Below are 15,472 nucleotides of genomic sequence, written 5' to 3'. Positions count from 1 at the left end.
ACCGCCTGCTAGGTAAAACGAAGCTGCAGAAAGTTTCGTCATAGCTCGCCCTTTCTCGTAGACTGCTTACAGCCTGGATCTGCGTGTTTTGAGCATTATATAATAGGCATTATATAAGAAATTACGTCCCATAGCACAGTTCTGCTGACGTAGTATCAGCAGAAATATTGATGCAAGGTACGAATTTAAAAGGTTTTAAACCCGGTGATCATAAACAAAATTTACACATTAACTTCACGAACAAAAATCAGTTATATGACAAACGTCAGGAGCGATGTCTTAAGAAACTGAGAAGAAAAACATTTAAACTAAAAGCCTTTGCGTATGAAAAGAAACAACAACCTGTTCGAGTCTGACCAGGTACAGCGGACTCGCTTTCAAGCCAGCTGCATTAATTACCTTTTGCTTTATGATTTTAGTATTTTATAAACGACTAAATCAGATATGTAGCAATGCACGCAAAACGGTCTCACAAAACTCCGAATCAACACTCTTCTAGAAGGATCCTCGAAAAATTAGAAATGAACCAGCTCCTAAAGAAACACACTGTATTTTTGGGTTGTCTCGTACCGAATATAATAAAAATGATTTCTTCTGTTACTTTTCCAATGATTTAAGAATATTTCGTAGTGATGATAAACCGAGAGGAACTTGCCTTCTGCAACAAAATTCGTCTCTCCTGCTCGGAGATTCCAGTGGCGCTGCCCGTATTAACGGTCGTCGTTTCACATGACCTATGGCTTAACGTGGCCCCCAGCGCTGATTCGGCGGGTCCGGTTCGTTTATTACTATTCATTTCTGATCCGGTCGTCGAAGCACTTGTCAATTCCTCCTGGCCGGTGGACAAAGTTTCATCAGCTGACTCTGCCTGCTTAATCTGTACGGATTCTCGCCGCTCGATATCTTCTTCTGGCCGCTTCTGGTTGCTGCCTGGTTTATCTTTGTCCCTGTGTTGCAGATAGTACAGCGTTAGTTACGTTACATCACGTTAGCAGTACAATATATATATATATATATATATAAACACTTTAGCTTTAAAAAATCGTTGTGTTATCTTTGTGGCAGCAGCAACTTCATGATTTTATTAGTTATAAACAAAGGTAACATCAACGAGTGAATAAATAAATGGTTTATATTTATTCGTAGAATAGAACGTACTTATTCTTTAATATTTATCCCAGGTTTAAGGTCGCTTTTGCTGTCATTCTTTCCTACCCGAAACTTTTTAGAAATTCGGCCAAGAGATATTCGAAATAATATCATCCGACTGAGTACGCTGCTGCGTTCTGATGGCTAGTTGTCAGACTATATTTCCTGATATCTTGTCAATTACTCAGTACATCATTGGCAGATTGTGCAAAGCATGCTAAGAGATCCCCAGTGTGGGAAGTTCGACAAGAGCAGCGATTTCGGACGACCAGAAATTGCAATGACGTCTCTAAAAGCGGCAGAATGAATAGCGCACAATCACAATTGGTTCTCGGCACAGACCCTGTACTCCTTATATACCTTAGCCAGAAGCAAATGATGCCTGAAGGATTTAATCAGAAATAATCACCCGTTTAACGAAGCCAAAATGAGCAATGCATGTTTGTGTATACGGTAAGACAAACAAAAAGGAGGAACATGTAGTTAAAGGGAGAACGGTACAGTTGTTCGGCCGGTATTTTTCCGTACTAAATAGGCTTTCGTTTTTATTTCGAATAGCCGACGAAACTAGCTTAAAAGCAACAGAAAAAAAAAGTTGAATATTCAAGACGTACTCATCAGACGCTTGTTGTCGTTGTTGATGCTCCTGTCGTTGTTGTGCTAAATCTTCGTTCTGTTGTTTATTGTCGGGCTGTTGTTGCATGTTGTTATTGATCACTGGCAGATCGAAGAACAGGTAGAGACACTTGACTAGCGTAGAGGGCAATGCCTGACTTGCTAGGGCCTCGATCACCCGCGGTCCCGCTCCTGCTAACAGATTAATGGCTGTTAGAAGTAGCCAGCCACGCGAGGCTTCACCTGGAGTAGGTGACACTTCGAGAAAGTGTGCGATTGCTAATGATGTCGTTTCTGTTGATTGATTTGAGGCTCGCCGACGGATCTCACTTACCTAGAAAAAGTAGAACAAAGAAGCGATCTTATGCGCTTTTAATGACGAATAAATGTGTGTAATGCACGTATGTATGTGATGTGTACGCAAATGAAAGAGTACGGTGTTTGTCGGAAAAACAGACGAGGATAAGAGCAATCCCGTTTCAACATTTACTTGCACATTGCCGATTCGTCACAGATCAAAACAACTTGTCACCCTCATATGATCATTATCGAGGTAACCACAACTGAGGATGCATTCAGGTAATGTATCGAACTGTTCATCACTGTGATAATCCGACATCACGATCTCACACTTCCTGCTTCACTCAGCGGACAGCGCACCGTTTAGTGTTTGGGAACGCCCAGCGGGGGCTATACCCTACAGATTGAGACATCGCATCAACACAGATCAAGCAAGTATCACATTATAGTAACATAAATCAATAACAGACCTCAGGAAACACCAACCGTCCGCTTGTCCCAGGTCACACTTAGACGCCTATCGCAAACTACTGAATTTGAACTTAAATCAATCCGTTACTAAACGGCAGCTCGTGTTCCGTGCAAAAGAGATGTCTGCTTTTCGCGCATCCTTCACCTTATACATCTCTGTCTATTGTCTACGCTGCGAAGCGAATGAATAGAAATCCTGGAAGAATCTTTAGTCTTACCTGAGCTCTCTCTTAACTCGAAAGAGCTGCAATGCTGTCGACCTTGAATCAGGAAGGAAGACTACAGGGCCTCAGGATATGTCTATTAGGTGTAGATCATCCTTCATCCGGCTAACGCAATAATATTATCTTGTTGCAAAAACGTTCTTGGAGTGCGCTGGGACGTCGGGCCGATCGACCTCTGCACCATGGCAACGATTCGGCCATAGAGTTCTGGACTAGCCAGACATGCGGTAAATGATCTGATGGGGAGCACTAGAGAGTCTTGAGGCGAGGAAAGCGAAGCTTAAACATATTTTCAACTATGGCTGATGAAATCTAAGTTATGAAGCAGATAAACTCGTAAGGGTATGTTAGTGTGCGTGGAACTGTTTGCTGGAATCCAGCTTCTTCAGTTTTTTGTTTGTATCATGTCGAAGTGGCATCTGATTTATGACGTTCTATTGTTGTTCCTATCTGTTCATTTTATTGAAAGAAGAAATAATAAGGCATCAACTTTTGTTGATGTGTGTGGATATAGTAAACTTGATGTTCTACTTGGAGTAACGACGGAGTTTTGCGGTATAGTCAAGTATCACATTATAGTAACATAAATCAATAACAGACCTCAGGAAACGCTAGCAGGCAACATAAATTATACTGAAAAGCACGCTTTCCGTCAATTCCACTGTCGAAATCTTTCCGAACTATGTCTGTTTGCCTCAGGCAAACTGCAGCGACCATATCTGCAGTTGTATTTTCTACAGCAAACGATGCTGGCGCATGGAGGTAACAATCAACACGGCATATGGTGGAGACTAGAAATTTTCTGATTTGAGTTTTGCCTCCATTACGTCTAAACACTGCACAGAAGCTGCGTATCTTAGTTGTGCTATAGCTGTTCTTCGGCCATCATGAGAGGTTCCAAATAAGGTTGTTCTTTCGATGTTTAAGACCACATCACAGATATACGCACGGACAAATGTGCGTTTTTTTTTTTTTTTTTGTATACCTGCGAACTTCTCTATGGATGCCTTTCATGGTTTCGTGCTGACGCTCGCAGATGCGTTTCATGACGTTCGCTCCGGACTCGCATTGCGCTCATTTGACGTCAGATATTTCTTTGCGGCTAACGTAATCGGATAACTAGTCCGACTAACTTGAGTGCGCTTACCGGAAAATCGTAATGTTTATTGGCTATATATTAGTTGGATAACATTTAAAGGGTTACAGCTGTTTCCTTGATTAGTGTTACGGAATCTAATTTATTTCATCCTATAGTTTCAACAATCAACTAGAGCTTCCACATGCTATAAAAACTTCGAATCTCAGAAGCTCAAAATGTGCTTGAATATAGTAAAAACGAAATTAATAAATCGCGTATTATTACCTAAATTAATAAGAACAAAATTGAGGTTTTTTGCAATGAAAAATATATTTCTGTGCACATTCTTTGCATGTGCCGATAGAACCATCCTTTATAGATATGTTCACTGAGTGTATTTAGTGTACGCTTCAATTCAGGACATAAATCGTTCATAAGTCAGTTTTTTTTTTTATTATCAACCGTGAGTAACAGAGCGATTCTGTGAATTCGTTGACGCGTCACTCAAACAAGCTAAGTATAAAACAATTCTGTGAATTTAAATTTCGATTTAATAAAGTATAAGACCCTGAACGGTCGAAAAGATCCCAAAAGGTGGCAAAGGTCTGAGAAGGATAATCGTAGGAGCTTGTATGTACAACGCACCTTGCAATAATTAGTCTTTTCTCAAAAAAATCTAACCTCTCTATCGAAGTTCTGGCATTATCGAAATCGCTTTTTACTTCATTCCTGAGCTCGTCTAATTCCAATCATGAATTATCAATCCAATCCGTATTATAGATCTTCCGCTATTCATTATGGAAGTATTCTTCCTCAGATTTTTCGGAGACCGAACGAAGCTAGAAATAAGGTGGGCTGTTCACTTCGTGCGGACTAAGAGGTTCCTAATCTCGAGACGGGTTCGCCCGGTGGAAAAATGTTTGGAAATAGCTTGTAATTTCGTATATAGTTCAAACACGAATCTTCCGCTTCTACCAGGGAGGTTCTCTCAATCGACCCCAAAGATTGTGGATACAGCTTCGAGTACCCAACATCTAGCATCACCATCGTTTCTCAGTGCTTTAAGAAAACAGACCTGTTGAAAGGTGGCCACTGCACAGTTGCTGTACCAGGCTAGAATTATCGCCATGTAAAGAGACACCGCTACAGCTTCATCACTACATTCTTTGTATAGATAAGGTTTTTATGTTCATCCTTAACTGGGTGGTCGTCTTTGGCGAGATTTTTGCCATTGAAAGATTGTGAGACATTTAATCAAAACCTTCAACAGTCTAATCGCCAGTTAGGTTAACTTTCCGCTTTTATAGGCTCTTGGCACCATACACTGAGACGATACTAATGTAAGGCCTTTCGGAACCTACCCTATCAGGAAACCTCCGATATAGATCTAGGATCTGCGACGAGCAGCTCAAATGGACTGTCGTTTTGGCTTCGTGCTGGACTGATACTATTTCATAAATGTTTGCATACTAGTATACTCTTAACCCCGTGGAGAGATGCTAAAAAAAGGGTGTCTCTACCCGGTCACCATGGCGGGAAATAGCGAAGTTGTTCTCCGGCCCGCTGACTAAACTAGATAGAGACTAAACAGCTACTTGAAAAATCTATTTCAACGGCAAGGTATAGGTTTCGGAGAGGGCGCTCTACAGAAAGAGCGTGCAAGATCCTGATGATCGACAGCAGGAAAGTTATACGCGTTTTTTGTCGACTTTAAGAAGACCGTATGAGCGCGGCCAACTTTTTCGCTGTGATTCTACAAGAGAACAGAGTAACCATTAACAACGAAGGACTTAAACTTCCGCCTCTCACGCAGACAGTTGGCCTACTTTAGGAGAACAACGTAAGAAAAATACTACATCTTGCTAAAAGGCCCCCCTGACCAAACACAAGGGCCGAGAAAGTCAGCTAAAATCTTCTTTCATGCAGACAACTTAAGGATATGCGAGTCGAAAGGGATCCAAGTATAGCAAGCTTTAGGTCGGCTCTACGCTCTGGAACTGACCGTAAACCTGAACAGGACGGAGGCGATATAGTTTAGAGGGAAAGGCAGGACAGCGGCTATTGACACCTTGTACTCCCACCTATGTAAGCGATTTCCGTATTTTGGGTGCGCTTCTCCGTGAACGGCAGTAGCTGCACTGTGCGCGTCGCCGAAAGATACATGAAGGCAGTTTGGCTGCATGGACGATCAAATCGTCTTATCGCTTGTCCCTCACGAGCATCCGCAACCTATTCGTCCTCAAGATAGCTCCGACAGCAACGTGCGGAATTTTTTTTTCCTAGGAAAGATCCTACAATGGAGAACCGCAAACACTTAAATTGAGTCAAAACTTCTTTGCCCAAAAGAGCATTGGGATTACACATAATGGTCAAATATCGCCTCGCATATTTCCTAACCGGCTCCTTATTGCTGTTCGAGGACGTACGTCGAACTACCAGTAACGGAAGCCTTCAACACCAAGCTTAGGAACTGGGAGCAAAAATTATCGGAGGTCGACGAGGATTTCTGTACTTGAGGGGCAGTGAAAATAACGACTGGAAAGGAATGAATGAACCGGCCATGTGAACGAAGAAACGATGTCGTGGCTCACTTTGCCGCGCATGGGTTTTATCGCAGGTTTTTATTTCTAAATTAGCTTTACTCAACAAGATTTGTATAAGCCATGCGTATAATGCGAAACGTTTCAAATGACTCTATTTACTCATTCTGATATTAAAATATTGTACCGCTAGCCTACATACATGAAGTTTTTGAGTATGCAGAGGGGTACGAGATTACGTTACGTACCTTTTTTTTTAAGAGATAAAAATCGTACACTCTAATAACGTTGTACGGCTGCAGCTGTTACTGCGACTGCTCACGCCAGGAAAAGATAGTCTAGGCAATGGGTAGACGAACTTACACGTATTATATATTATTTAAGAACCCCAACAATAGCTAAAAGACGCTATGTGTTTTTCGGAATCCATAAGGGGTCAAAACTGTATCTAATCACCGATCGCTGAGAGAAGCATTTAAAAAGAAGATCGAAGAGCACAGTTCAATATTTGAAGCTATTCAAATATTACATTTTTTTCAGCATTCAAATTTGCAGTCCGCACTTAAGGTATATAATGCAGTTTGTACATTACATTGAATACTAAATAATCTAAAATTTAAAGGAGTAATATCAATTTTAGCACAACATAATTTTTATAATTACTTTGACGTTGAACGTAACCCAACTACGTATCGTATCCAAGCTTCATTGTGAATAGAAAATACATGACTATTGTCCCCATAACTACGGAATATGACTAAGATCCCCTTCAAATGACGTACGCGTATTACTTCGGCCCTGCCAATCTTTATAGTACTTAGCTTCCCCGATGGGCAAGTAGACGCTGTCTAGTTATATCAACACATAGGGCTAAAAGTTGTTAGCGGGATAGAAAGTCAGCAGGAAAAAAATAACTGGGTGCTGGGCACTTCCATTGGGTCCTGCTATGACTTGCGTCTCTTAGCGTCGTGTCACCGCGCCGTCTCCTGCGATGACCTGGAGCCTAGAGACCTAAATCGGCTACCATTGACAGCCTCGCCAGTCGTAGCTGAATTGACGCAAGTAATCACAAAGACAATCTAGCTAACACATAGCACTAGTAATAATGATTCTATTTGTACCAGTCCATCTGACCTTTGGACACCTGTTAACCGTAAATGTAGTTTGGCTTAGTACTTTTCATCGTGGAGCGAAGCTGGTCAACGAGCAGTCGACTTTGTGATGTTACTGATGGTACTGCTTGGTTACCATTGTCACGAAGTAGAAGAGAGGTTAGGTCGTAATCAAGTACCGGTAGCTTTTTAGCTTATGTTACCTTGAACAATATCTTCATGCGGGTCGTCCATTAACAACAAAAAACTGTTACTCTAGGGTGTAACAAGTAAGCTGACCATATTTTTGTAGGCGAGCTGAGTGTTGTTATATTAAATGCTAAGGAATCGGGCATTCAAAGTACAATGCAGTACCGTCTGTATTGTGGTTTCTACTGCATCGTGCAGACAATGACTGAAAGCCGCCGTAACGCGATTCGTTAACTCAACTTTTATAAAGTGCTTACTGCATACAGTACTTTCTAAAAGTTGGGTCTGCAAACTGCAGGCAGAAAGCTGGCAATCTAAGCTCACATTTCATGCTGTTCCATATAGATGCCTAAATAAAGCGTTTTCAAATTGGATTACTCTGCATTCGCACGTCTGCAAGGCCGTCTGCATGGTAACAGGTGAAAAGCGGCGTCTGTCTTCTATTCTATAATATCCTTAACGTTAATATGCATAACATACACAAAGAATCATACTATCACCTATAATGCTCTTTTATGATGTAGTAGACGCAGTGCATTCAGACGAGATTATCGTCCTTAAGCTATTCCAAGCTTTCTTCAAGTTACCACATTTTGCGTTTGTCGCACCCGTATGCATTGACAAAACGTATGGGACGAAATAGACTAGATCATCAAAATCACCCTGTATTTTTACCGTGCTTCAGCGTACGGATCGTGGTTCAGCTGATGGTCCACTGGCCAAAACGGAGGCCTGCATAGTGTATACTTCTGCACAAAAACATAAGCTGTACAGACGAGGGCCGACTGGCCAGTCAACGAAGAACCAGTTCCTTCAGGTCCAGCTACGATGAGCGCAATACGTTGATTTTGTTCATGTTCCAACCGTGAAAATGCATACACATTAGAATTATCTACTATGTTCTGCACCATCTTTCGCCCGCCGAACTTCTGCTCTATTTTTATTTAGCAGTGATGGTGTTGTAGTTAATTTCAATTCCGCTTCCATTATGCGCTATACAGTGCGATGGGGGTGAGGCATCTTCTTTTTTCTTTTCGAGTTTTGTTGTTTTGAGAATCAGCTACTGGTTTGAACTCTGGCATTCGGTTTGAATAAACACTGGCCCCTTGCTACACGGCCTCCCCTTGTGTTATGCTAGGAATTAATGTTATTTTGTTATGTCTGACTCACTTGAATATTGGATAGAAGTGAACCAGCAATTGCAAATGTCTGCTAGTTAACAGTCGTCCCAGAGCGTGACCCGGTGTGGCCAAACAAATCGAAGATCACTCAGATCCAGAAGCCAAACCGGTTTGAATGGTTGTACACAAGGAAGCTGTATTTTGATCAGCATCAGGATGGAAGATCAGGAAGAATTAGGACGCAGTATTCCTAGCGCATCACGATTTCGCCCTGGAGAATGAATGATTCGTACACATCCCGTGCCTTATTGGAAATAGTTAGCTAGCGATACATTCAACGTACTAGCGCATACTGGACTGTCTTTCCTGATACCATACGATGAAGGTACGATGAAGATACCATACATAGAGTAATTCACTGCAACGACTGCTATCAACATGGGTCATTTCGACATGATAGGTCCCTAAATTGGGCGAACGTCTCAAGGGATTGGTTTAATCAGCCAGAACTGTGACTAAATAGATTGTGATTTATAGTTACGTGTTGTTAGAGCATCCTTGCGAGAAGTTCGGTTTACTCCGGTAGGCGTTCGCTGCTGCTGTGCAGTGGTTCTTACATGCCTGTATCACTCTCTATAGTAATTTTTTGCTAAACACCGCGTACATATTTAGTTCAATTATGTGTATATACAGGACGGCCAGACATAGTAAAACCGAAGTCCTCACAACTCAAGGACTCTTCCGGAAATTAGATTAGTCACGTTACCAGTTTGGTATAAACCGATTCTCAATGTGGACGGACCTTTAACGTTGTACCTGACAGTAGATGTTTTCTAATTTTGATTGAAATAGTTCGCCTTAGCGCACTTAGCAGATATGTATATATATTTGCTTTGTATCGCCTGCAGAAACGAGGTTCTCGATAAAAAACCGAATTGAACACAAAATTACTGACGAAAGTGCTATTTAGAACCACATTGTTTTTTTTTTTTGTTATTCTAGGCGTTCTTGTGCACCTAGCTATGACCAAGTACCGAAAGGACAAGAACTCGACGTTGACGCGATGATTTGATTAAATTTCTGAATGGAAGAAGCTGCGAGTCACTAGTGCAAGTCTTGCCAACCTAACACGACAGATGTGGTTAAATAAAGGATCAATAAGAATGAGGAACCTCATGTTTATCCTTGTACTTCACTGTCAATATGCATTTACGGGGCCCCATTCTTCGTAGAGCAACTAGGATAAGTAACACTTAATTGAAGGCGGTACGATGAAGCTACGACAAAGCTTAGACAGGATTGTTACGCATTGAGTCCTTTTGCCCGTTTTGCTGAGCTTCGTCGTAAAAAGGAAGTCGTGAGCCCAGCCGGAAGGATAACGATCACGATAACAACAAGAGGAAGCCTCTAGCAGCTATCTATCGCTAGTTACATTGCCCGAGTACCAACCACCGTGAATTCCTTTATAAATAATTTGATCTACTTAGAGAGGCTCCGCCGAAAGAAACAAAGCCTATAATGGCCGTATTCAGCATTAACATAGGTACAGTTTCAAAGGTGTCTCTTCTTCCTTTATAAAAGCTCCTTCTCCAAGCCTCTAACATTCACAACTGCCCCTCGAAATCGATACGTGTCCAGAGAGCCAAGGAAGACGAAGGAACTCCGATAAAGGTAGCGGGAAAATATACAAGGTCAAATCTAACCCATCGAAAGTCAAAATAAGTGTGCCAATTTATACCGCTTGCCACAGACTAAAAGTTGCAATAAAAACAGCTAAATGAAAAATGTCGAACGGACAACTGCTTCGAAGGAGCTCCTGCATCTGGACCGTTGCAGGTATCACTGTTTCGTAACGAGCAGTCGCTTCGTATGGGCGGCTAAACATTCTGCATGGCTTTTTGTCAAATTAGTAGATATACCATATGCAATTTCGCTAGAACTATAGCATTTAGAGGACGTACAGCTTCAATAATGGACATAGTAAACTTACAGGGGCGCGGTTCGAAGGAAAGGACTTACTGTACTATGTGTTACATTGAATTGCTACGTATAGTATATGTGTCCACTAGTCGTACCATGGTACCATTATAACCGTATTTTACCTCCAAGCTAATTTATGTTGAGTACACTTCAACCGTCTCTGAGCGATTAAAGCTGAAAAAACATAATTTTTCTACTATATATATATATCCAACAGCTAATTATCCGTACGTGTATTACTTATCACAGCGTTCATATTACTGTCGTTTGATTATTTGTGAAAAATTATATTTAATTATATGGCAAAAGGCTGTAGATAACAGCTACTCTACGATCCATTCCACAATTAGTAGGCATTTATTTAAATAATGATATTTAAGTCCATAAGATAAATTCACAGCTGTGGCCACAGCCACCATTAAACTAAACGTAGCGGTATCACATGCGGCAACTGCGGGTTTGATATCAATTCTGATTTTTTATATATATATATATATATTCCGTCAAAAAAAAGGCTGAAATATACCAGGAGAGTGGCCGACCGCGTCGTACCAGAGTTGCACAGAAAAAATGCGGCTGAATGGGACAGTGTTCTTTGCAAACGTGCTTAGGGTAACGAGTAGTGATTGTCTCATCTTTTTTCCTTAATTGTTCCACCTCGCTACTGCCGATGTAGACCTTAATCGGATAAGACCAGCTCATAGAACTGTCGGACAGACAACAACCAAATAATGGAAAACATCTAGTTTTGTCTGTGGTCAGCCAGGACTTTGTCGTTAGCGAACAGACAGGAGCAGCCCGATCCTGCAGCAAATTTCTAGCGATAATACAAGAACAAGGCACTAAAGGATATATGGCTGTCACTCCTTGTCTATTTTCGTGCCTGAATGCACAGGACACGTACGCATACGTAGAAACAAAAGTCCTTAACTTTTTGAGCTAACTTGCATGTCCAATATACGTACACGCATGTACAAAGAAACAGACAAAGTGTTTCTTTCTGTTCTTGGGATCTGTTTACCAATAGATCCCAGAAGCTTCCAGAGGAAGGGCGACGAAAGTTTTCGTGTGCAGAACTGGTTGTATTAGTTTTGGCTGTGATGTTGAGGTTGTACGCTTTGCTGTGGATCGAAGGGGGTAAACACACTGTGGTTACGAACAGCGGATTCACGCAGATCCGCTAGTAGTGCAGGAGACTATCTTGTTATACAAGCCCATAATTTCCACATATCGTAAAGATTTCCTCACAGCTGCCGTTGGGTTCTAATTATGGTTCATACATGCGATGGTTTTTTCTGATTATATAGTATCTTCGTTCCTAGCTACTACTTATTGTCCACTAGTAGATGAAATACTTCCGTTAACTGAAGAAAATACATAAACGATCTCAAGCAGTTCGTCACACCCTCAAATTAACGATCGTTTACGGAAGTGCCTAGGGTAACATCAAGCCCAGCCGGCGTGGCAAGGTGTGACCCGTATCTATTTGGATAACGTATCACTGTCAAGTTTCGAAGACTTGGTTGGACTGTTGAGGAAGGGTCAAACAATAAAGTTGCCGCGGCCTCGTGAGGTTTTGTCATTTTTGTTTCTAAATAAGGCAGGCGAAGGAGATTGGCTAGCGAATATGAGGTGTCTGTCCCACAGGCAAGAATTCTGGTTCCACTTTCTTTCAGGTCGACTAGCGGAGTCTGATGAATTAGAACTTTTCTTATCAAAGCCAAGTTTATTTAGTTATCATAAATATCGCCAGATAACTGCTTGTTCAATAATTGTATTTCTACAAGCATGATTTAAAAGGGGGTAGTCAGTTAGTTTTGAAAAATGGCTCGCTGCCTAAGATTTCTACCCTTTCCCTCAAGAAAGATGGCTTATAGAACCATGTATATATATATATATATATTTAAAAGTAAAAAGATAACATGGTATTTGCTAATCACAGCTATTGCCTTATAGGCAACGGTATTTTCGGTTAGCGAGCTTCGGTATGGCCATCCGTGGGCATTAAAAGATTTTTAGTTTTAATCCATTTGGTTGTTCTATTCGACAATGGGTGCCGGTAGATGCGAAGGCGCGTCGAAATATCCGAAGGGGTTGTTGCTTGGCAGTCCGTATCGTTATTCGGTATTAAATATCGTTACTGGCCCAAGCCTACGATAGACAAATCTGTCACATCCTGAACTGTAAAACAGTGTATAACAGCTCGTGGGTAGGTTCACAGGGTGAGCCGCAGTTATGCCGTTCATCAACGCCTGAAGATCAATTTCAATGAAACTCTTGTAAACTTCCTAGATTTGTATAGTAAATGTAATGTACATGTCTCGTTAGCTTTAACTAATAGACCATTTGTTGAAAGGTGGCCCGTAATGGCTACGAAATAAAAACTAGTCTAATGGCCAATTTAAATGTACCGCGAACGTTTTACTTATAACAGCTAATATGTCTGTTTAGTATAGGTAAGCACACTTGATGCTGTGTCTTAGTCGAACGGACCTCGACATTACGTTTTGATAGAGATTTGAGAATAGAACTAGGTGTCCCGAATTGAGAGTAAACGCAGTGCACCTGAGGTACTCTAAGTCCTCTATTAGCGAGGGCTAGCGTTCGGACATTGGCCTGAGAACAACTATGCCAGCCCTCTCCAACGACACACGTACTGGTAATATACCATAAAACTAAATGCTGCTTTTAGATCTCATTTTAATAAAACAAGATCGAATGGAAGATTTTTGCATTTCTGTTAAGGTTAAGAGGTTATATTATATAAGTTGTTTATTAAAAAGCAATAGAATTTTACCGTACGAGTGTATGCACTTAAAACGTAATATTTCAAGATCAGTGCGTCCAAGTAAAGAAACTGTTGAACTAAGGCACATTTTGCATATATACTTGGCTTCAGAAAAATGAAAATTCACTATATCTTCTTTATATGATGTGATGAAATGCATGTGGTGTAAAATGTGTAACCGTGCGCCGGTCCATTTTATGCAGTTCTTTCCAGATTTCATTAGTTATAGATCCCGTATTTAGAAAGGATAAGATATTTTACTCCCACGAGACCATTTAATCGGCTTAAAAAGTGTAAAACGAGCTTAAATGCATTTCCAAACTCTATCAGCCATATTTGAAGTTCAGCTAAAAAGTTGAATATTTCACCAGGTTAATCTGCACGACCAATCATAGGATCCGCATAGTGCACTTAAGTATGAGCAACTTGTTCAGAGGAAGACTGCCAAATATTCAGCGGGGAAACGTGGCGGGATCTTTCAAAGTGATTTGATTTCGCGTATCTGTCAGTGAGATAATTCAGCACAAGTATATCATTAGCATATTATAAAACAGCATAAAAGCTAGCCAAAGGAAAAATTAGAAAAGCCCTTTATACCGGACAAATGAGGGACTGAGAGTAAAACAGACAAGACACGATGAACACGACTTGTTTATGCGACAGAAGCTTAAAAAATTAACTAACGCAAATATATATATATATATGCACGTGTGCTTAGCGTGCGGTACGCTCACATTGCGCATCGATTTTCCAGAAATATATCGATAAGCAATTGAAGCAGCGGAAGCGACATTGACGACGTTGAACTATGGGGACCCTTTCGTCGATCTGAGTATCTGTGCCACTCGAAGCTAAATACCTCGTATAGTTATATGATTTCAGGCATATAACAGGCATGGACTGGTTCAAGCCATGATGAGCTGAGGAGATTTCCAACGCGTAGATAACTTGGCATTTGACGACAAATTAGGTTCGCTCTCTTTTTCCGATCTGAGATGAGTATTGATTGAGCCGTTGAATTTTTCCTAATCTCTTCTGCCGCCCACACGATTTTTTTGACTAGATGACGACCTTCTGCAGTACACTCAATTTATGGTTACGATCATACAATATTTTTATAGCTAAAATAGATTCTAAAGATAAAGTGAAATCGTTTTGGATAGTTCGTCGGTTGTTTACGAACTAGACAGCGCTATTCTACTGTAAAATGCAGAGAACGTTTCCATGTTAAACAGCAGCGGCTTACCGAAATGGAAAGTAGAAGAACAGCTGTTCAGATTCCTGAGACGTGTATTTATACATTTATAATGTTTGCATTACATTATACTAAATGCCAAATGCAAACGCGAGGATATAAGCGAACAATTGGGTAGAACAACCTTCCCTACTTGATTTAAGGGAAACCAGTTTAGGAGGAGGTGTCAATACGTTTCCACATCTACGTACAAGATGTGAAGCTTTGAACTGACGCAGTATGTAAAATTTCCTTGCAACACGCGAACGTGACCATAACAAAAATACTTTCGTAAAGAAGGCATTTGGTAGACTACGATAACTGAAATCGAGCTACGTTGGATGACATCGCTCGCATCTGATACTATCGATTCAGGCCCAAAATTAGATGAACGGACAGCGGTGCTATGGCAGACCATTCAGTATGAGTAAACTCTTGCGATAAGGTCTGATGCATATACGATAGTTGACTGTGGCGCCGCCAGCTGAAACGCGAAGCCAAAACAACCCGCTACACACGTGGCAAATGCTAGCGCATTTTTGTGTTTGATTCAGTGTACTTTTTCAAGCAAAAGCGAGAGTCGTCATCATCGGCTTTTATTTGTTTCACTATTACTGAACACCAACATTAATTACTAAATTCTAAAACATCGAAAGGCCGCTTAGCGTTAT

The 15,472-nt window shown here is 41.0% G+C and overlaps 1 protein-coding gene across 5 annotated transcripts in view; it reads right to left on the bottom strand.

Moving 5' to 3' along the window:
- The window catches only part of bchs (WD repeat and FYVE domain containing 3 bchs), a 71,304-nt gene that overhangs the window by 40,758 nt on the left and 15,074 nt on the right, over positions 1–15,472 (bottom strand). For all 5 annotated transcript variants that reach the window (XR_002670288.2, XR_015324287.1, XR_002670287.2 and 2 more), the window contains exons 2-3: positions 1,764–2,098; positions 656–947 (exon numbers count right to left, since the gene is read on the bottom strand). Coding sequence is in view for 2 of the 5 variants with exons in the window: in XM_022788079.2 (XP_022643814.1) it covers positions 656–947; positions 1,764–2,098 (627 nt within the window). In the remaining 3 variants the exon portion in view is untranslated. The remainder of the gene's footprint in view (positions 1–655; positions 948–1,763; positions 2,099–15,472) is intronic.

This window comes from Varroa destructor, unplaced genomic scaffold (genome assembly GCF_002443255.2).
Source record: "Varroa destructor unplaced genomic scaffold, Vdes_3.0 BEIS01000001.1, whole genome shotgun sequence".
Lineage (NCBI taxonomy): Eukaryota > Metazoa > Arthropoda > Arachnida > Mesostigmata > Varroidae > Varroa > Varroa destructor.
Note: the sequence above shows the minus strand (reverse complement) of the source record. Positions and strands in the feature narration are given on the sequence as shown.